The sequence below is a fragment of the Aplidium turbinatum genome, chromosome 2, assembly GCF_918807975.1.
Source record: "Aplidium turbinatum chromosome 2, kaAplTurb1.1, whole genome shotgun sequence".
Taxonomy (NCBI): Eukaryota; Metazoa; Chordata; class Ascidiacea; order Aplousobranchia; family Polyclinidae; genus Aplidium; species Aplidium turbinatum.
The window spans coordinates 32188843-32212283 of record NC_137473.1 but is presented as its reverse complement, the minus strand read 5'-3'; the positions used below and the strand labels follow the sequence as shown (position 1 = coordinate 32212283).

Here is a 23441-nt window from a genome sequence, read left to right as displayed (position 1 = left end):
AAAATATGTTTGTTTGTTTGATTGTTTATTTGTTTATCTTTATCCTGCATTGCGGGAAAGCGGACTTGAGCGCTATGCATCGGTGTACGCCTTCCGACATACACCTGACCCACGCTGCAGCCGACGGCAATGTCTGTTTCCGGTTGTCTACTTTACTTATGACTTAAATTTGGTACTACCCATTACTCGAAATCGATCACTAGGTAGAGGCAATTATCGTAAAGTTTCTTGCCCAGAGAAACAACAGCAAGTGCTATTGTTATAATGCTCAGCCCTGTTGTATTGTTGTGTCTTATTCATGCCTAACCTGTAAGCAAAATGTATAAATGAAGAGCATACAAAAACTTCATTTTTAGTGGCGGGTTTGGGGGGGGCTTGAGCCCCCTTAGCCCCATGCTGGGTGCGCTACAGTTCCATGTAACCATTTCTTGACCAAACACGATCATTTTGACTGTTAAAATGATGCTAGACATCAAATTTCTTCTCATCGCTGAACACAAGGTTTGGCAGCGTGCCTCCTTCAATGCGTGAGAGCAGAATTCTGGCTCTGGAGAGACGTTTCTCAATAGTATTGACATTTAGCAACTGTTTCTTCATGTATTTAAATGGGCTCATCTTCAAATCCTTCTTGAGAACTGTGAACATGGTTCCATAGGCCACGTTCGCCTTCTTTGCCAGTTTTTGAATTGAATCTCTTGTAACGTTAATTATTAATGACCCTTGTAATAGATAAGCCGTTAGGTTAGCTATTCAATCACAGTATAACAAATAATTCAGCAAAGATAGCTTGGGCTCTTTTGTAGAACTCACCACAATGCCTGAAACATGTGCATGATTGGCTAGACTGTTTTAACAAATAGGTTGAAGCAAAAGTCCAGTTGCTTTGATATTTTTGCTTCAATAATTAACTGTTGCAAGCAAGTAGGCCTATAGACCTATCGTTTTTAAGCATAAAACAACAATTTAAACGCTAGAATTGTAGATTTGAGAAAAAAAAATTTCATTAAATACAAGGGAGAGTTGAGCCATGTGGTTCAACTCTCCTTGACGTGGTGATTCAACTCTCCTAATCGTAGCCATTCTGAATTTAGAGTGGATTTCTTCAAAACGCTTTTAAGAAGCTGCATGGTAATTGTTACATACAATCACCTTTTCCAAAGGTACCCTGCACTATATTTCTAATTTAAATATCTTTTATAGATCTAGAGTTATTTAAGCAAATGCTGAAATTTGTCAAATCTACTTTTTGATACATTTTTTGCATTTTCAAAGATAACTTTCCGTGGCTATATTGTGAAGCCTTCTTGACAACAGTGAAGCTGTAACATTGTTTTTTCATACCACTGGTGACAGTAGAGTGCAATTATGTTAAACAGAATTTCTGCTAGAGGTGGTGGTTCAACTCTCCCTGTGCCTCAACTCTCCTGCATCTCCCCTACACGTGTAGCCTATTACACGAGTTTTTTCAGAATTTCACGTGTTTTTCACGACCAATGTTTTGGGGGAGGGACCTAATCACGGAAAATGGCGATTGCTACCAACTTATGTTAGTGTATTTTTGCAGTTCTGTTGTGAGAAAGCTGTTAAAGTGTTACTTGTTCAGTCGATAAGTTGTTGTTCAGCCAGAAGAGCTGAAAATTATTGGAAGCTTGAACGAGCTCCCCCGAGCCCCTCCAGGAATGCAATCCTGCTTACAACTCCCTAAATTTCTAAGCTAGACGCAAGATTGCGCCCAAAGCTCGCGGTATTCATTTGTAGCCTATTAGCTACAGATCAAATGAATTTCAGCGCGCTTGACGTCAGAAAGACTGCTAGGGCGTTTCATAGGCTGTAGGCTACGTTCTTTCGTTTCAAGATGTTCGTTTTCAAAGATAAGGGATTAGTGTGAGCACAAACTGGAGAACAGTTCTGAAATACGTTGCCCAAACGCACACCCCGAAAGTCGAACTAGCGCCGCTTGATCTTGAATCGAACCACTGAGCTATCGGGGCAGACAGAGAGTATCTTCGCCATGGAAGCCTACTGAATGTAAAATATAGCCTAACGTAATTTTCTGTGTGTGAGGCTACGCTGAAGTAAAGTTGATTGATTTCTGTATTGCACTGCCGGTAAAAAATGTGAAAACATTGCTTACGGCAGAGATGAACATTGATTTGGATTAAGATCCTATCGGATTAGACTTTGCTCCCAGATAAGGATTGGTTTTGAATCTTTATCCTCGTACTGACAAAGCCTTGATTGGTTATTCCTGGTAGTTTTTTGCATACTTGCAGAGCACCATGCAGAGGCTTTTGACGCAGGGCCGGTTATCGAGATTGGCAAAGTGAAGTTTTCCCATTGTTGAAGTGTTGTTGCCGGGGAATTATTTCATTCACTAGGTGCCGCTAAATGGAGAGCAGTCCTGAAATGCGTTGCTCAAGCGCACACCCCGAGAGTCAAACTAGCGCCGTGTGATCTGGATTTTAAAATGCTAATAATTTGGATTTAGATTCAGATTTTAAGGTAAAATCAGGAAGTTGATTAAGAGTTTAAATTCTAAAATCTACACATCCTTATAATATCCGACCCGGTGTCCGTGTGCTATAACTTCTGACTTGGCAACTCTGCCGTCCATGTCGCTGTTTCCAAAGATAATAACTAGAACATCACACAACTAAGGCGAAAGAAAAAATTGAAAAAATAAAAGTAATCGGGAAATAGTTAAAACATCGCACTCTCAAGTTTTTTGGCGCTAAAAGTAACTACTTTCAATTCTCTCATTTTTGCAAACCATCATTTTTCCCGATTAGTTTTCTTTCTTTAATTTTCTCTTTCGCCTGAGTTGTGTGATGTTCTAGTTGTTACCATTTCCAAAACGCGGTTGGTTTTGTAGGTTTGTAGGTTTTTTGTCAAACTGGCATAAAAAAAATTTGCATTATACTTACTCAGTGGCGTAGGCAGAAAAAAAATTTGGGGGGGGGGCAAATATTTGATGAATTGAAGAGAACGACAAAGTGTTTGATTTAAGACATCGTCTTCTGATGTGCAGTGGCGTATCCTGGTGGATTAAGCAAGGGAAGCAATAAAGCTGGCGGGGGTTAGAGCGTGCGTAGGCACGCGTATTCTAGGGGGGTCCGGGGGCATGCTCCCCCGGAAAATTTTTGCAAAATTACACTCAAATAATGAATTATAGCGCTTTCTGGAAACACTTTCAGGGTAATATTTGTATGAAATTTATAGGCAGATAAACAGCTATTAACTTATTAAAGGTAGCTGTTACACACAAATGGGCAAAAACTGCGGCTAAAATTAGAGAACACAAAAAACTCAGCTACACAAAAACCCAACAGAGTAAGCGATTCTGAAATTGCTTCCACAGATTAGTTAAAAGAAGCGTAAATCGCGTAAACTTTGCGCGATTTGCGATTTGCAAAATTTATTGGTGTCATTTTGTGCGTCTAAAACAAGTCCTGGGGGGTATTAATAGCCAGATGTCTTGGAAAACGATATAAATTTATACAAATTATATATTTTTAACAAAGGGTTCAACTTCGGAACCCAAACTTTGAAAATTTGGGGGGCCATGGCCCCTTTCGCCCCCCTTGCTACGCCTATGTACTTACTTGACTGTTTGATTATAAGAAGGCGAGGCTATGTATTGTAAAAAAGAGCAGAAGCATTGAGATAAAATTTTGCAAATTTCTTTGATACAACTTTAAAAATTAATTTTAGCCAGCCAGGCTGAATTTTTGCTCTTACATACCGGTACCGTACTTCTCAGGCTACCTCGACTATATATATAATTATTAATTATATATTATTATATATAATATATAATGTATATATAATATATATAATTATTATATATAATTTAGGCCTTAAAACTTGTGTTTTTATCCGGCAGCCATCGTGGCCTACCAAGAGCTCCTTTTCGGCGGCCAAATCTGCGTGCTTGGAGGTCAAAATACAAATAATGATAGCACAAGCAAATAGAATTAGACTTGCAACAAGGCCAAAATGATCACGTAGTGTTGTTGAAGTCTGGGCGACATCCTGCTATAGAATCCTTGTACCACACAATAACTGCTTTATCGGGATTGTAATCCAGAATTGCGGGACCATCTTACCACACTAAATTGTTTCAACTGCTCACTGCTGAGTAAATTGTTTCAACTGCGATGTAAATTAGCACTTCGGATTAACATTTTGCTGAAATAAACACCGGGAATTACAAACAAGACTTATAGCTGGTGATCGCAGTGTGATATTTTCCATACAATAGCAAATGTTTCCGCACAATACAACAGTGGTGATTATGACGCGCTGACGCTGACCTAATTCTGTGTCACTCTTTGATACTAGATATTTTCGACAGTTAATCCATGATCATTCTATTGCAAAATTAAATACAGTAATTAACTAGAAGAAACCAGCGGCCAAATTGGCCGACTGAGGAGGTTTGGCCGCCGAGAAGGAGCTCTCGGTTGGCCACGATGGCTGCCGGAAAAAAACACGAGTTTTAAGGCCTGACTTAGCGGCAATGGCCGCTGGCTGCTTTAAGGCTTGTAATTATATATAGTCTACTCTATGCAATTATTTGTGACCAGCGAGGTAATTGCGTCCACTTTATAAATTTGAAAGGCAGTGGCTATTTGACCGGTCATGTTTGCTCCGGTCTTTTAATCTGAAACACTATTTGACCGGTCATGACGTACTTTTTTTCTTTTTAAAAGCAAAAGACGAGAGGAGAAGAAAAAAGTGCCTATATAACTTCTAAATTTAATAGTGTTATTCAACTGAATCAGCGGCGCATGCGATCTTTCTCGAGCTGGTATCCCAAGGGTACTGTATGAGTTCGATACTACCCGGAAGCGTTTTTTTTTTTAAAACTAAATTGCTTGTTAAAAAACACTGCCTAAAAGTAAACTGAAGATTGATCAAACGGGATGCAACCTAGTTCGTACCCTGAACAGTTTGTACCCTGAAAACATCGAGAGAAAAAATTAAAAAAAGCCGTAGTCGCTGATCGCAGTTTCCGCAAACATTTTAAAATTTTCCCCTTGAAAAGATCGAGAAAAAAGTTTAAAAAAAGCCGAAGTTGTTGATCACAGTTTCCGCAAACAAACGAACTGAAAAGATCAAGAGAAAAAAATAGAACATAGCCGAAGTCGCTGATCGCAGAGAAAAAGAAAAAAAAGTACGTCATGACTGGTCAAATAGTGGTTCAGAATAAAAGACCAATATTTTGCAATTAAAAATAATTGGCAGTGGCTATTTGACCGGTCATGACGTATTTTTCTCTTTCAAAGCAAAAGACGACAAGAGAAGAAGAAAGTGCCTATATAAGTTTTAAATTCAATAGTTTGATTGAACTGAATCAGTGGCGCGTAGGATGTTTCTCGGGCTGGTATTCCCAAGGGTATGAGTTCGATGCTACCCGGAAGGGTTTTATTTCAAACTATAAATTGCCTGCTAAAAAATACTGCCTAAAATTAAACTTGACCTTGATAAAACCATTTTTTTTTAAAGAAGTATTGTAACTTTTTACAGTCACCAAACTAACTTGTTAAGAGCAAAAATGTAATGCGTCGTTCGACAAACATGGTTACATCCTCTTATGACGAACGAAAAGTTAGGCAAACCAGAGAAATTCTCAAATTCCAGCAAATTAGAAAAACTCTAACTTTATTACTCATATTTGAAAAGACAAAAAAATTGGGTTGTAGGCTATTCAAATTAAAAATTGACCACAAAAATGCAGCAGCCTAACGATTGAGTCACTTCGTTTCGATGACACACAGCACACCAGCAATTTCTCAACTGAGGGGAAAAAGCATGTCTAGTAGTGTGCACTGTGCAGGGAAATCTATAACTTCTGACGTGAGGGGTCGATAGGAAGAGCAAAACCATTCAAACAAAACTAAGCCAGTAAAATATGGGATTAAGACTCCCCAGTCCCCATGGCGTTCTTGAAGCAAAGATACTTGTAATGTGTGAGAATTAAATAAAACAATGCAAGATAAGATGTTTTATGGTTTTGTTCACAAATATAAATATCGTGGCTTTGACATTCTCAACATTTGCTTCTTCAATTTTCATGCCGAAAACGTCACAAAGGTTAAAAATGGGTATGCCAGTGACTGCAAAACGATGAAGATTTAATATTGCCGTTGTTGATGAGTGTGTCGCTTTCGACTTTTCGAGCATATTTACTCTACGTATTTTCTTGTGCTTTTATTGTTTTCTGTGTGCATTAACCACTTCTATCACCGCTATTATTACCTAGCCAACCTTGCATCATTATTTTATGTGGTCACTATGCCCACTAAGATTTGAGATCGATTGCTTTGATCATGGAATGTTACATAATAAGAACGATTGTACACGTGAAAAGGGAAAACTTGATTGCTATTCTCCAAATAGCAGTTATTTTATCTCATGAGCTTTGCATATTTTGCAATAATCGGCAATCGCATAAAGTTTTAGAATCTATAAGAAATCATCAAATTTAAAAATGCAGTTTGAGTACGTCAAATAAACGTGTTCAAAATTTTCACTTTTGCAATTTCCGACGCCATTTCACAATTCATAATTTTACGTCTGCTATGATTTTTTTGCAGCTCAATGTTGAAGGCTGCTCAGGTAAGAACAAGGGGTCTGCTACTATTCGGTGAGTTCCTAACCTCTAACCCCTAACCCTAAAACGGCAATGATAATTAGGCTACGGCAGGGTTTCCCAAACTTTTTGGGCAATGGACCCCTATTTGTCAAAGTGTTTTTTCAAGGACCCTAATCTTATGTCGCATCAATTTTTCGCCTAACCAGCGATAAATGTTAATACAAATAAAAATAAGTAACACTGAATCATGTTTATTAATCGAAATGACAACATCAATGGGATGGATGTGATTGCTTCTTACTGCACAACTTGTCAATTCTTGGAGCAATTTGTGACAAGCAAACCCGCAATTCAGAGTCTACGACAAGTCTGGACCGGTATTTTGTCTTCATATTTGTAAGAGCTGAAAATGCTGTCTCACACATGTAGGTAGTGGCAAAAGGTAATAACATTTGGGTAGCCTTTTGTGAGAGCAGTGGATATTCGTTCTCAACACTTAACCAGAAAGATGCAAGAGGTTTTTGATTGAAACTAATCATTAAAGTTCGGTCAGATGACAATTCACCCAATTCTTCTTATTTGCGTCCTGACAGATCAGTTTTTGCAACAACAAAAGGGTTTAAAATCCAGTCAAAATTCTCATATGTCTCTTTTAAAAAGTACTTCGTAAAATGTACAGAAAGCAATTCCAAATGTTGTTGAATGTCAGAGAAAATCAAATCTGTATTTATTAAAGGTTTGTTGGCAATGTAGTCACACAGAACAGGAAACACATCCACAACATTTTCATTTATTCTCGTTTTCCATATGTTGAGTTTCTTTGTGAATGCTGTTATTTTGTTTTGACTGAGTAAAATGTTCGCATCTCTTCCCTGAAGTGACAAGTTCAGTTGATTGAGAAGGTTAAAAATATCTGCCAGATATGCAAGTTTCCCAAGCCAAATTTCATCGGCTACTAGTGAAGCTAAGTCCGCATTGTGCGCTCGCAAGAAAATTAAAACCTCCTCTTGCAGTTCAAACAGGCGTTCTACAATCTTTCCTCGCGACAGCCATCTAACTTCCGTATGGAGCAAAAGGCTTGAATGTTCTGAGCCTAGTTCATCGCAAAGTTTCGAAAACATTCGGGACTGCAGTGGGCGAGCTTTGATAGAGTTGATAACTTTGACACATAAAGATAAGACTTCAGACAAAGATTTTCCTAAATGTTTCGCAACAAGCGCTTCGCGATGAATCATGCAGTGCGTTCGTATAATGTTTGGTACTTTTTCCCTGATACGAGCTACAGCCCCGGAGTGCTTGCCGGTCATTGAAGCTGCACCATCGGTACATATAGCCACACATTGTTCCCACGACAGTTCTGATTGTGAAAAGAAATCACAAAGTACGTTGAAAACGTCTAAACCGGTTGTTCTGCATTGCATTTGATGACAAAACATGAAATCTTCTATCATTTCGTCTCCCCATGAATATCTAACATAAACCAAGAGATGTGCTTGGCTGGCAATGTCCGTACTTTCATCCAATTGGATTGCAAAATTAGTTTGATTCAGTCTTTCAAGCAGCTGTGCCTTTATGTCATTCGAAAGTTCATCGATTCTTCTTGAAATCGTGTTGTTCGACAATGGAATTTCTTTAAGCTTGGCTGCACATTTGCCGTCCAAAACTACTTCACACATGTCAATTGCTGCTGGAAGAATTAAATTTTCCGCAATTGTGTGAGCTTTCTTGGCTCGAGCCACCCTTAGCGCCACTAAATAAGATGCTTTCATTAATTTTTTGTTCGACACCAAAGATTGTGTAAAAGTTTCTTTTTGCTTTAAATATTCTTTCTTCTTTCTGTCAAAAAAAGCCTGTGGCTTTCCAGCTAGCTCAGGATGTTGAGCCATCAAATGCCGCTTTAACTTGGCTGGTTTCATACATTCATTCGACAATGTTTTGTAGCATATTAAACACTGAGGCTTAGTAACATCTGAAGGACATTCAATAAACCCGAGCTTAAGATACTCCTCATCGTATGTTCGAACTTTTTGTCTCTTCGTCTTCTGGGATGAAACATCCTGAGATTGCTGGGCTTCACATTCCGAATCATTCGACTTATCCTTTCGCTTCAAAAATTTATCCATAAGATTTGAACTATAACACTAAAATTTAAAAACAGAAAAAAAATATCCGTGTCAGTCAGGATATTAGAAAAATCGCAGAGGTGGCACTGCAGCTGACTACCGGTACATGTTTGACAAATTTATTTCTGCACAAACTTTTGCAACAGGCTATCGCTTAGCCTCAATTGTTGTAGGCCTACTGACTTTGTAGACTACCGGAGAAAAAGCTGTGCAGAAATATATTTGTAAAAAATGTTGTCAGCTGCAGTGCCACCTTTGCCATTCTACTAAAAGTTAACACAAATGAATTATCTGATAACTTCGATTCGTTACTATTCTATCGTCCCTTCGCTACTGCTACTCTTATACCTAAACACCGCCCCTTCGCATTGAGTTATTTCTATGTTTTTATCTATTATTTTTATTTTATTTTGAATTATTAAGCTAGGCCTAAGGCCAATTCGAACAAAAATTGAAACTTCAGAACTTCATAACCTTACCACCTATGGGGTTATCTATTTTAATGCTCGGACTGCATAGACCTACAGGTAGCTAACCGAAAAACAGTTTAGCCTTGTAGCTATATAGCAAACATTCCCGACTGCTATACACCGTACGTTTAATTGTTGCATCATAGACGCCGAATGCAATTTTTAAGGTAGAGCAATTACCAAGACGTACTAAATCATTTCAAATATTTAAGATTGACACGGCCTAACATTCATTAAATAATTCATTTTAGTTACAAATCACGGCGGCATTCATCTGCGACAATGGAAGTACGGTACCGTACAATGTCAAGCCTGTTTTTGTCATATCGTCAGGGACCCCCTGCCCTGTGCAGTCTTTGCGGACGCCCAGGGGTCCGCGGACCCCACTTTGGGAAACCCTGGGCTACGGTACCCGATAATTTAAAAATAAAATTGAAAAAATCACCGAATAGAGATCGGACTCACCGAAACGGGCCATTCCGAAGAACAAGGCCCTAAAACATATTTGTAGTTGGGGTCTGCTACTATTCGGTGAGTTCCTAACCTCTAACCCCCAACCTCTAACCCTAAAACGGCAATGATAATTAGACTACGGTACCCAATAATTCAAAAAAAAAATTGATAAAAAACCCAATTTAGGGATTGGACTCACCAAATCGGACTCACCGAAACGGCCATTCCGTGTAGATGTAGCCTACTTAAATGCACTGCTTCCCGAATACTGTAGAGCAGGTCTTTGTGTTTTTAATGGTTAACGCTCAGACTTTTGGAGAAACTTTTATCAGCGACGTTTCTCAGTAGCTGAAGTGGAAAATTGTTGGGTTAGAAGCTGGCGACCAAACAATAAACATTAGGGTGCATCAAACCCCCCCAATCAAAAAAATTGGTCATGGCAATTAATTAGAAATGTTCTACCTCTGGTAAAAACACAATCTGTAAAGTTTCAGAAAATTTGAATAATTCTACCGGGTCAACATTAGCCTTGAATATCTGTAATAATGGCAAAATCGGACTAAGCAAAAAGCATGCAGAATGATATAGTCTTACATGATGTAAAGGTATTTTCACACACAAAAGTCTTTTACAGGGGCAGTCCTAACATTCTCATGTCGTAACAGGTTCCTGACTCTTGTTTTACAGTATCACTGTTTACTCTTATCAGAATAACAATAGTATGCATCGGCGATGCTAGGCTAATCTAGCAGAACGAAAAGAGACAATGCAAAGATTGTTCTAGAAAAGATAATTCCATTTTATCTCAAAGGAAACATTCCAATGGTGCCACATAAAAGGGGCTGTGATAAAATTATTAAATTGATTGAAAAGAATGCTAAACTTCGAAAAATACCAGTAGACCGGCATTCAACTCCTGGAGCATTGGGTAAAGTAAAAAAATGGAAATTGTATTACAGAAAACTTTCCCTTTGGGGACCAGAGACGCAGAGCATTGAGCAAGCAATCAAAAACCCACAAGATCTTAAGTTTCTTCAATCAATGAAAACTGACAGAGTTGCCTCATTTGGTGTTTTTGATCAAGCATTGACATCGCAAGTGAAGCGGAAGCAGACATGTATACAGAGACAAAAGATCTATCAAGAGAAGGCGGCAAAGGAAAGAGAAATTACTAGTGAATCAGTTCACCTGTCTGACAGTGACAGCAGTCAAGATGAAGAGAATGACATTGAAGACTTTATACTGAAAAGTTTGGGTGTTCATCAGGACAATTATCGTTTCTAGCACTAGTTGCTACGTTCATCTGATGAAATTGAAAGTAAAATTAACAACAAACAAGATGGTTTATTGCTTCACTGACGTTTTGCGCACCATGACAATGCGCATCCTCAGAGCGAATAACATACAAAATAAAATTTCACCAGGTTATATACTGCAGTGCGATTCGCACACCATGACAATCGCATGCGCATTGTCATGGTGCGCGAAACGTCAGTGAAGCAATAAACCATCTTGTTTGTTGTTAATTTTACTTTCAATTTCATCAGATGAACGTAGCAACTAGTGCTAGAAACGATTGAAGACTTTGTTGTTCCATCACAAGGTAAAACTCATCATCGAGTCATTCCTTCTGAAACATCAGCCTTCATTGCACATCATATTTTGAAATCTCCAAAACTTGTTTTATTAGCTACAAGAACGAAATTGACGCCAGCTCAACAGGTAGCATACACCCAAACAATCGTTGAAGAGTGTGGTGGTGACAAAAGCAAAGTTGCAGTTTCATATGCCACTGCAGACAGGTCACGACGTGAAGTTGGAAAGAAAATCACTGCAGCAGTTAGAGAAGAATGAATACATATGCATCACTTTACTGGGACTCAAAACTCATGAATACTTTATCCAACAAGAAGGTGAATGAAGAACGGTTGACTGTGACTGTAGGTAATGAGAAAGAAATGAAGCTTCTGGGAGTTCCAGCTTATCCACCAGGCACTACCAAGCGTTCAGGAGAAATTATAACAGAGAAAAGCATGGAACTTCTGCAGATATGGAACTGTAAACAATCTATTGTGTCAATGGTGTTTGACACAACAGCATCCAATGCAGGCCATGTGACTGCTGCTTGTGTTAGTCTGCAACAGGCATAAGGACGACCATTGCTCTGGGCAGCATGCCGCCATCATGTTGGTGAGGTAATGCTGGCACAAGTGTTTACAGACCTGAAGATAGAAGCTTCAAAATCTCCAGAAGTATCTGTGTTCAGCAGATTTAGGAAAAATTTTGAAAGTGTACTCCATACCAACGAGGAAACACTTGCATTATTTGATTTAAGCTCTTATTCTGATGAGACAAAAGCTCTAGTACAGGAATGGACAAATGAGGCACTTTATCATACAGCAGCTTCCACGCACCATCAACGTGATTATTACAAGGAATTCTCAGAACTGTGTTTGTTATATTTAGATGGTCACGACAGAGAATTCAAATTCAAGCGTCCCGGTGCTTTGCACAAGGCTGGATGGATGGCCAAACTTTTGTATTCTGCAAAAATTGTTCTTCTGCAACAACAGATAAATTCCTTGCCATCTGGAATAATTACTAGCAAACAACAGAGTGTGAAGTTGCGTGAATTGATTACATTTGTGTGCCTGATATACAGTCCATGATGGAACACTTGTGCCACAGCTTCGGATGCTCCTTGGAATGACTTATCTTTGTACAAGAAGTCTCTGCAGTACAAGGCAGTCAATCCAACTGTGTCAAAGAGTGCTGTAACAGCTCTAGCACGTCACCTATGGTACTTGACTGCAGAAATGGTACCACTTGCACTTTTAAGCGATGTTATCCCACTACATGAGCTTCGCCACTTGGCTGACAGGCTGTTAGTATTAAAACCTTATATTTCTTCATCCTGAAATGAATATTATATACATTTTTTTTTCAATTTTGATATTTAAAAAAAAAATAATAATTTTAATATTTTCAAAATTTTCTACCTCGATGTTGACCCGGTACATGTTATTAAAAATTTACAAAATTTTGACAAAATCATTTTTTCAGGAGGTAGAACGCTTTTGTTAAATTGCCAAAATAAAAAACTCACATTAAAAAAATGATGGCTCGTTTGATGCACCCTAATAAACATGGCCAACTGGGTCGATAGTTTTGAGTCTTTGCAATGATTAAAAATAAATTTTGATACAAAATTTCAAACAAACATGCAATAAAAAAGCTTATATATTTATTTTGTATTATAAACAGTCTGTAAAAGTTTCAAATATATATACATGCCACAGACTGCAATAGAGTTTTGTGCAATAAGCAAGATGTTAGCTAATTGTATGTTTTATGTGTTAGCTAATTTTTAGTTGTATCTTCTTGTCCGCAGCAGTTCAGACAATTTCATTGCTATTGAATCCCTACCATTTAATTCACTGATAAAAGTAGTGGTTGAGAACTATGTGGCATGAATTAGTGGTGTGATACTGATGAGCCCATCCTTCATGAACGAAACACGTGAAAAGCCTTGATGGCTAGTGTGGACTGTGGAGGCTACACCGGCACGGGCTGTATCCATAGGGGGGTGAGGGGGTGATCACCCCCCAACTCATTGGAATGGTTGAAATGACTACAACGAGTTCAAAGTTGTTGTTGAAATGACTATAACGATTTTAGCCCACTGTCCAAAAATCACCCCCCCCCCCAAATTCTAAAAGTGGATAGAGCCCCTGTACACCGGTATGGTTACCGAAACACAATGCTCGCTGTTCTATCTCGCAATACTCTCTCCACAACATCGTTTGTAGCAGGCATGTTCTGTAGCAGAGCTTTGAATGATGTGAACTCCTCCATATGGTGCCAAGATCTGGGACTTTCATGAGTCAGACATTCAGTCTTGGGAAAAACTCTAATGAATTCAAAAGAGTCTAGTCCGATCAGGTCCGGGTGAATTTTTGAAGAGAATGCATTTGAACTAAGCCCTTTCCAATAACGGCTCTCAGAACTTGATCGAAATGTTTGCTACAAATGATGTTGTGGAGAGAGTTTTGGGCATGGTCACTGATGTTGAGGAAAGGTTTCTGCTCCAAGTAGTGAGAAGTTGGACAAAGCAATCAAAGTCACTCATGCTAACCGTTCTAAAGTTCAAGATATGGCCAAGAAGTCATTGTCCACCAAAAAGCTGGACACAACCACAAAGTCATTTTTAAGAAATATTAAGTGGTAAACTAATACGAAAAATGAAAAAAACTAACTTGAAGTATTTAATGGCTAATTACAGTGGTCGGTGGTTGAGAGTAAAGTGGTAAACCAAAGTGCAAAAACAATAAAGCTTGTCTGTGATTAAACAAAAGCTGCTTGTATTTTAAATCTTGTGTTATTAGTCAATTAGTGTTGTATATTACACTAAAAGTTAAAAATTACCCGTTTATGGGGGCCACATTTGGTCAAAAACGTGTTTTTGGCATTTTTTTCATAAACTAAATGTTTTAGAACTCAAAACCCTCTGGAAGTTAGATAGGAAACCATGCATTCTGCTTCTTTAAAGCCAAGTTTGAGCATTCTAGGCCAACCGGTTGCTGAGATATAGCCAGACTGGCTGATTTTAACCCGGCGGGCGGTACCGGCCCACTGCTAGGGTGTCAAATATGCACTAATCCCAACAAAACTTGGCAAGGTGTCATTTTGGACCACAATGCAGAGGTCTAAACAAGAAAAAGTTTAAAAATCAAAATATAGTTTTTTTTGGGTCACCCGCATAGTCAGGTAGTGCTGACGCTGGCCAGGAAGATCGCTTCTTCTCAACTTATTGTAAACCTGTTGCTCAAAAATGCTTGAAGTGATTGCAAATCGTATAAAAAAACTCAAAATGCGTTTCAGCATTTTTATAGGTTTTTAAATTTATAATTTATGTTTCTTGTTTCCAGCTGAGTGTATGCTTAGATAGGCATTTGCCTATATTTTCTTTGTGTGACTAAACTGACATTACCAAAATGCCTGAATGTAAAGTCTTTGTGGGCAATGTGAACTTCAAAGCCAGAAAAGAAGATTTGAAAGAATTTTTCAGCGAATGTAGATCAATGGGAGAAGTAGCAATAATTCTTGATCGTGACACTGGTCGTTCAAAAGGATATGCTTTTATCATGTTTGACAGTGATGAAGCTGCTAATGATGCTGTAGCAAAAATGGATGGAAAAGACTTTCAAGGGCGACCATTAAAAGTAAAATTAGCACAAAACCAAGATAATAATCGGACTTTTAGTGACTTTAGAATAGGAAGAGATAATAACCAGGGAAGTTATGATAGGGGATACAATGGTGGGGGTTATGGTGACATGGGAGGCCGTGGTGGTTATGGTGGATATGGTCATGATGGTTATGGCCAGGGTGGCTATGGACAAGGTGGTTATGGGCAAGGAGGTTATGGCCAAGGTGGTTATGATCAACAAAGTTACGGAGGATATGGTGGTGGAGATTATGCAAGAAGTGGATATTACAATCGTGGAGAGCGAGGAGGTTATAATCAATACCAGTACTAACTTATTTTACTGGACACTTTTTACAAAATGCCACAATATATCGATCCTTTTGTACCCCATGTTATGATAATTCGATGGTTACATTTTTTCACTGAGTTGAGGAAAAAATAACATGGGTGCCTTCCGGTATTTTTCGTTTGATGGACAACTTCAGCAAATTACTATAAAGACTTTTTTTGATATTGCATTAACACCCTTTTATTTTAAATAACAACGTAAGATGAAGGGTCTGCTACTATTCGGCAATTTTTTGAAAATCCAACGACGCCTTCTGTAAATCCAACGATTGAATATTATTCAATATTCAATTATTGAATCAATGTAAATACGAAACTGTTAGGCTAATTGGGTTCTTTGAACAAATCGAATGGCTTTTGTAAATGTTTCTCAGGTGCAACCTATACCTGGTCAGCAAAAGTTCCCTTTTGTGCACGATTTTAACGTCTGGCGACGTTAAAACGATGTAATTACTTTTACATTACATTCATAAGTTTTGTTAACATCAAAAATTCTTTGACTGTTTTGAGTTATAGCATCGTTTTGTGAAAAAGGTTGTTTTGATGTAAAATATATTTGAAATATCATAAAAAATCAACAAATATATAGCTTATTTAAAAAATGAATGACATGACAAATGACATAAACATGACGCAAAGAAGGTAGATGACGTAGGATGTCATGGTTATATCAATTTAATGTGACCAAACATTTTAATTTAATAGTTCAAACATTTTTCGCTAAATTTCGTTTCAAATTATTTTTTTTGTCGGAATGCAAAAGAAACGATATTGTGGTATAAAATACAAAATTCTCTAAATAAGGCGTTGTTGGATTTTCAAAAAATCGCCGAATAGGGAACTCGCCGAAAAAGGCTGTCGTCGAATAGGGGACTCGCCGAATTGGACTCATCGAAACGGGCCATTCCGTTAAATGAATGCAAGCCCCTATTTTTGAACTACTGGCATAGGTAAGCTGATTTAATCAAGCAACGACACAGCATTTAGCCATTTTTGGATGTCAACAATACGATGCAAAATTGTGGCGTTTGGGAATTCCTGTGTCAAATAATAGTCCAACTACTAATTATTTTTAACTAATGCTCAGTTCTTTCTGATGCAGTGGACTCTTTTAGAAGAAATGTGACAAATGCTTTATTTCCCAAATATGTTTGTATGGGTTACAAAGGTATTTACTTTCCAAGCATTTCATAGCTGAGTTTGAATGTGGATGAGTTTACAAACAGCAATTTAACTTGCTGTCATGCATATTCGTTTGTCTACTATATTGAGAACTTGAGACTTCATGTGTTGCTGTGACGATTATTTCGTAATGACGCATACACTGAAACATTAGTTACCAAATTTGTATCTGGTCTCTTTCACAAGGGAGTTCAGCAAATACTTTTAAAGTCCCCCGCAATATTAACATATCAGATTGAAACCTTTCTTAGTTTGGCTTATCATAAATCTGTGTGGATACTTTTTTGATTTGAACTTGTCTTTTGTTTTGTAGTTTCCTGTTATTGATTTATTGGTCTGCTGGTTTCGTTTGAATTCAATTGTCAACTGTACTGGCATTATATCTTACATGGATGACTGTAATCAGACTAATTAAAGTATTTTGACATAGAATTTGTTCAATTCCAGTTTAATAGTATAAAACCACCGTAGTGAACACTTTCATTTTATTTTTAAACATTTTAAAATAAAGAAATATATGTAACTTGAATACATTGCTTAATTTTCGTTTGTTCCATGAAACGAACATCACACCACTTTTTGACGAGACGATGCATGAAGAGCATGTTGCAGTAAAGTTGACAAAAAGAGTTCATTCAAAACTTTGTGTACACTTGTGATATGAACAAAATAAATTGATTTTATCAAGGCCATGTTTCTGTATGCAAAATTAGCATTGAAAATTTGGATGTCATCAGAAGGCATGTTTCAATTGACGAGGTAGATGCTTATCGGCATCAGCAAGATGATTTCATTGGTTTGAAATTATAGGTTACTTTAAATTTGCAACTATAGGCTGGATTATTATTTCTGTAGAAGCTACCCCCACTAATAAATATCTTCAAATGATATGGCAATTTAAATGATAAGCACTTTCCAAATGGTTTGCACACAGCGATGCTTTTGAGTTTGATGATGACAAGTTCCACACCACAGTTATCCAGATTTGTGATTTCAAGCTATTTTTTGGTTTGTGCAACATCTGAGAAACATATTTTTATTCACTTAACTGTACAAAAGCAACACAGTCTTACATTTCGCATATTTTGTACCTAAAAAGACTGTGCATGGAAATCAAGCGAATTGAGATGAGCATTCAACGTTGATGTTGTGTTTTCACGAGAACTGTTTGCTACGGTCTGCTTACCAGTTTCAAACTAAATTTTCTCAAACAACTAAACACATTCATCACCATCACCCATTTTGTTTTCACGAACCCTGGTCTTTATACCGAAACATCAAGGTCGACCAGTTGTCTGCAGCTAAACACATTATTTTTGAAAATCAAACGCGTATTCAAACTCATAATCAAAAGTTGTTTTATGGATGTTCTTTTTAGACGTTGTGATTTGACAACACTTGGTCGTTTGCTGAAAGCAAGGGTGTTCTGTTTTCTACCTTATGTGAACATATTTTGCTGTTTGTACTTTGTTGTATAAACGAATGGTCTCCAGTAGTCGCAATTTGTAGGCTAATTGAAATGGGTATTGGACTGTGATTATTACTGTTAGTCTGTTACTACAGCGATCCCATACAAAACTTTAAATATTTAAGTTTAGAAATGCTAACCACATTGCTGGCTATATATCAGCAGAAGACCTGAAATTGCTTAAGTTAATATTATATTGATGCTTGGTTTTAGCTTTTAATGTATTTGTTTAATCAGTAGGGGGAAGGTGGGGCAAGATGGGACGTGGGGCAGGACGGGACACCGTGGATATTTTTAAAAGTATTAGCTTTAGCGTCCTCTACCCATTTAGATGTTAAAGGACACCATGATTCTCGATGACTTGCAAAAAAAAGAGATGTTCAGAGAAAAAACGTGGTCGTGGCAACAAGATAACTGATTAAAGGCTAGTTGCTATAAGAAATCTTATCAAAACTTTTCACATTTTAGCATGATTTCAGAAAAATTTGGAAGATGATACGTGGTCTGGAGATACAGTAATAAAAGTGCTTTTTGGGGTATCTGACTTTTTAGATGTGAGTTGCATATATAATAAACAAACAGAAAATTTCAAAATGTCAGTCATTGGGGCAAAACGGGACAGAGCTGCTTGGGGCAGGATGGGACATCTGTTCTGCTTATAATGGGCGTGGCAATTTTGTATGTGATTTTTATGGAAAAAAGTAGTCTGTCATTTTGCCCTGATGTAATTACGTGTTCTGTAAATGCAAGTCATTTTTGAAATTACAAGGTATTACCAGTAGATTTGTGGTTTTACAGGTGATTCCTCATATGAACAATACGCGTCCCGTCCTGCCCCAGGTGTGGGGCAAGATGGGACAGATTAATTTTTTTTGTTTTTGTTAATTATAAGGTCATGCGATACTAACTGAGTCTTTGTATCTTGCTGGTTGGTAGTAGTGTGCAATAGAAATAACATGATACCAAAGTTACCGATATTGATAAAAAGGAATTCTGCAAAACATCGATTAAAGTTAAGTGTCCCGTCCTGCCCCACCTTCCCCTATCAGCTTGCAAAACAAATTTAAAATAATTGTCTGTTCACAGAATACTCCTACCTATTCTGCATTGATGTTGCTTGGTTTAGTCTTTGTAATGCATTGTCTAAAAATATTTCAATATTCCTACTTGTGTTATGTGCATTTCTTAAGTTTGTATGATACGTTGGATAAGTCTGCCCGAGTTGATCATATATATTGTAGGAAAGCAGTGGCATATGTAGACTTGGTGGCATGAGAAAATGTAGCTAACCGATACTATTGAGCACGGTTTTGATGGAAATTTTGTGTTTTTTACACGTTAGTGCCGAAGGCTAAGTATAATGAGAACCTTATTTTCTCATCCCCCGATGATTAGATTAAGTATTGGACTCACTTTTACCTTTTTACGCACGGTAGAATTATTTCACCATATAAGCTAATCCTCAATCAAAGCTAGGTTTCTGATGTAAGAGCTTTTGTTTTTTAAAGTTTAAAATAATTTTTACAATGGCAATCAGTAGGGGTACTTTTAGACCCGGGATAATTTTAGAGGTACGGAACCTTTCAGTGATGTCTGGTGAATTAAAGAAAACACCGCGTGTTTTCCTATGGCGCATTTCCATTATCAACTATCTTCCTCTCTTCCAGGGTTGGAGGCAATGAAGCGTCCGTTTTCTCTGTTCTGAGGTTTTTCTATTGCAGCTTTGCAATCAAGTCCTGACCAGTCTTTCATATCATTAGTTCGAATTCTTGGTGATCTGCCCCTATTTTGTTTTTAACTCATTTATCCTTCTTAGGGAACGTTCAAATATTACGTAACGCTTTTTTTCCGAATTTTTGACCCCCCTTCCCCCATGTAACGCCAACGTAACGCTTTTTACAATCCCCCCTCCCCATGTAACGCTTTTTCACTACGAATTCAGCACAAAAAACTACCATTCCGTACTCGAAAGCGTTACGTATCGTTTTGCTTGAACCCCCTCCCCCCCCGATGTGACGCTAACGTAACGCTTTGCATACCCCCCCCCCCCCTCGAAGGCGTTACGTAATATTTGAACGTTTTCTATAAGTTGTCTTCCAATAGATTTATTGCAAATCATATGGCCATTTCACCTTTCTTGTTTTAATTGTTGGCATGCGTTCTAAATAGTATATACATCTTCGTTTGTGATTTAGTCTTTCCTTGAAATTTTAAGCATTTTATAAATCCATAAGCAGTTGCATCAAACTCGTTTTTATTTAAAAACAAATCTTGGTTTTCGCATGAAACTACTGTAGCCCACCGCTTTTGTCGATAATTTTATTAGTCCATATTTTCCCTCAAATTTTTTAAAAAGTCTTTTTTAACGGTGGAACTATTTTACTACAGTATAATTAAACCGTACCATCCATAATACGTTTTGTTTCTTATCATTTTTTAATCTGAAACATCATAAATAATGTCCCTGTTTTTCTCCTGACCATCAAAAAATTACGTAGCCTATGCACTGGTTGGCAATCGCTGTTGAAGACCATTTCGGCGCAGAACAATTAAACTTATAGCCTAATCTGAACAAATTAGGCTACTTGACAATGTAGCCTAGGTTAAACATGATGAAACGCAATTGGAAGATAGACTAATCCAGCGGTTCTTAAACTGGGGGGCGCGAGCGATGTCAAACTATGTGACTAAGTGGATTTATTGCCAGGATAAAGCAAAAAAGTCCCAATGCCATTGGATCTCACTGCGTGATTTACCGTGAGGCTCTGGCCTCCAGGACTCTACCAGCTGCAATGAAAGATAAGCTTACAGTAATCATACGAGCCGTCAACTTCGTCAAAACCAGTGCTGTCAATACGAGACTGTTTGCCAAGCTGTGCAAGGATATGGATTCGAACCATGAGACTCTCCTCTTCCATACATCTGTTCGTTGGTTATCGAAAGGTAATATGTTAGCCCGCGTGTATGAAATGAGAGATGAACTGATGCTATTTTTGGAAGCTCATGGGAAGCAAGATCTCCTGCCATTTTCATCAGAGAAGTTTCAGCTGGAGTTGGCATACCTCGTGGACATTTTCAAGGCCCTCAATAACTTAAATCTGCTCTTGCAGGGCAGAAGTACTAACCGGATTAATAGCTATGATTCCATTCGAGCATTTGTGGCAAAGCTGGGGTTGTGGCACCGCCGAATACAAATAGGCAATGCAGCTTCATTTCCCAACCTAGATACTGCACTTGACAAAAAGCAACTTGAACTGGAAGGTGAGCTTAAGACTGAAGTGGAGGCTCACCTTCAGCTTTTGAAACAAGAATTCGAACGCTATTTCCCAGACTTGGGTGACACCGACCTTCTAGAATGGAAGATGACAAGAGATCCCTTTCGTGTTAACGAGGACATTCTTCCCGACGGTTTGCAAGAGGAATTCTTGGAAATAAAGTGTATCTCCACTGCAAAAGACGATTATGAAGCAATGCCACTAACTGATTTTTGGGTTAAATATTTGCACATATACAAGGGAGTGGGTAGCGTGGCGATACGCACACTTCTTCCGTTTTCGTCCACTTATCTGTGCGAAAGTGGCTTTTCTACACTTTTGAACATAAAAACAAAACATCGAAACAAACTTATTGATTGTGAAGCCGATCTGAGGTGTGCATTATCAGCTACAAAGCCTCGAATTAAACTTTTGATTTCCGAAAAACAATTACATCCCTCACATTGATGAAAGCTAAATATAAGTTCCTGTAATCATTACACATAAATGTTTGCTAATTTTGTAGTTTGGTGGGGCGCAAGTTTGGATGGCACGTCAAAAGGGGGCGCGGCTCAAAAAGTTTAAGAACCCCTGGACTAATCATTCGAAAAATGTGTTTGATGTATTATCAGACTAATTCCAAATTGTCTTCCAGAATTGCTATTAAGTTTTTATTTTTTGTTGACGTTTTTTCAAATTTTGAAATGAAAAGCATTATATTGCTCAAGCCCGCATCCCAAAAGTTGCTGAAATCTGTTTCGCTTGGCCGTACCTAGGGATATCTAAAGAAGGGGATACGAAGGCTCGTAGCGATTACTTTCACTGCCAATTGACTAGTTATCCTGTCATTTGTGATGTAATTTATCACCCAATGACATCATAATGCCCCAAAAGGGTTTGCTGTGTTGCCACTCCTGGGGCCTGACAGGTTGCTTCAATTTTAAACTAAAAAAAAACGTTTTATAACTCATTTCCCCGTCACATCTTAAAAAATAAATAGAAACCAAAACACCAATCAGTGTGAAAAAAGCTTGAAATTTAGCAATGACTTCTAGGTCTGATACCAGAGCTATGATGCCAGGCTACTAGTATAAAGTCAGGCTACTAGTCAAACAAAGTGTGTTGATCAATGCACATGGGTCATGTAAAAGAGCTTACTTTTTATGTAGCAAGGTAATTAAAATATTCTATTATTTTTTAAGGTTTAGACTAATTTACCTATTCATTTAGGGTCACTAGACTGCTTACCGGTACTAGCTAGAAGTCCTGTAGGCTAACTAAATCTAGTCGCTAAAAAAATCCAAGCAAACATTTTCTTATGAATATAGGCAATGACCATGCTATGATGTCAACAAAACTTTTGAATGTAATGTATAGGCAAACCAAATGTGGTAGCCTATAGGTTTCATCGAAAGGAAATATGTTTGCAACCGCCTAATTGGTTAAGTTAAACTTCGGTACAGTAGCCTAGCTACCGGCTAGCAAAACCTGTCATTTTTACATCGTTTTAACGTCGCCAGACGTTGAAATCCTGTAAAAAGGGAACTTTTGCTGACTAGGTATAGGTTGCAACTGAGAAACATTTACAAAAGCCATTAAATTTGTTCAAAGAACCGAATTAGCCTAGCAGTTCGTATTTACATTGATTCAATGTCTGAATACGTTGAATCACTCAGTTGGCCTATTGTTTTTCTTTACAGTGATTTCACGTCTGAACAGGTTGATTCAATGCAAAAAAAACTGTTTTGCTGACTGGCGCGCTTGTTAAGACAATTAATGGTCATTTGACTCGTTTCGATGATTATTGATCAATTGCAACACCGATTTGCTCCAAAATTACAAAGTGCGTTTCAATATTCAAAGAAAATGAAGGGGTGTACCAGCAAACATCTATAGGATTGGCCCATGATACAAGAAAAGGATCCCCAGAGGATACAAACTGTTACTGATATGAATGAATCAACAAGTGAATAAAAAAGTTGCGTTTCAATAGTTTGGCAACATATTTTTTCATTACCATGGTAACAGGAGGAGGAGGAGGAAAACATCTCCTATTTTTTCAAAACGCTGGAAGTGGAAGTAAACTGAAATCATATCCTTCCACTCACTTCAGTTGCAGAAGAAAAAAGAACATTAGCAGAGGGTGGGAATCGAACCCACGCAGTCGAAATGACTGTTCCCTTGCCCTAACCTTTTAATAACCCATTAGGCCACGCTGCTTGTGGCGATACATTCACTTAATTTTCTTTGTACATATTAAAAATCTTTCGAGTAGATCGGTCAGAATATCACGTGCTGAGTCGCATGACTGAAATTAGCTGATTCGCAAGGAAAAC

The 23441-nt window shown here is 37.9% G+C and overlaps 3 protein-coding genes across 3 annotated transcripts; 2 read left to right on the top strand and 1 right to left on the bottom strand.

The window, feature by feature from the left end:
- Positions 1–2542: 2542 nt before the first annotated feature.
- LOC145788507 (protein FAM200B-like) lies at positions 2543–8721 on the bottom strand. Its single transcript, XM_082600270.1, has 2 exons — positions 7276–8721; positions 2543–2653 (listed from the first exon to the last, which is right to left on the bottom strand). Exons 1-2 carry the CDS (start codon positions 8719–8721, stop codon positions 2543–2545), a joined length of 1557 nt encoding a protein of 518 aa, XP_082456396.1.
- Positions 8722–14576: 5855 nt separating this feature from the next.
- Positions 14577–17071, top strand: LOC145765100 (RNA-binding protein 3-like). Its single transcript, XM_082576853.1, has one exon. It carries the CDS (start codon positions 14639–14641, stop codon positions 15182–15184), a length of 546 nt encoding a protein of 181 aa, XP_082432979.1. The 5' UTR covers positions 14577–14638; the 3' UTR covers positions 15185–17071.
- Positions 17072–20643: 3572 nt separating this feature from the next.
- Positions 20644–21742, top strand: LOC145788506 (protein FAM200C-like). Its single transcript, XM_082600269.1, has 2 exons — positions 20644–21259; positions 21738–21742. The coding sequence occupies exons 1-2, from the start codon at positions 20644–20646 to the stop codon at positions 21740–21742; spliced, it is 621 nt and encodes a 206-aa protein (XP_082456395.1).
- The last annotated feature ends 1699 nt before the right edge of the window (positions 21743–23441 follow it).

What these genes read in the sequence shown, in the direction of transcription:
- LOC145788506 (XM_082600269.1), top strand. Translation starts at nt 20,644, where the DNA reads ATGAAAGATAAGCTTACAGTAATCATACGAGCCGTCAACTTCGTCAAA.
- LOC145788507 (XM_082600270.1), bottom strand. Translation starts at nt 8,721, where the DNA reads ATGGATAAATTTTTGAAGCGAAAGGATAAGTCGAATGATTCGGAATGT. An exon ending in AACATTTGGAATTGCTTTCT is followed by an intron (nt 2,654 to 7,275) that starts GTACATTTTACG and finishes CTTTCGCCTTAG; the next exon opens with TTGTGTGATGTTCTAGTTAT.
- LOC145765100 (XM_082576853.1), top strand. Translation starts at nt 14,639, where the DNA reads ATGCCTGAATGTAAAGTCTTTGTGGGCAATGTGAACTTCAAAGCCAGA.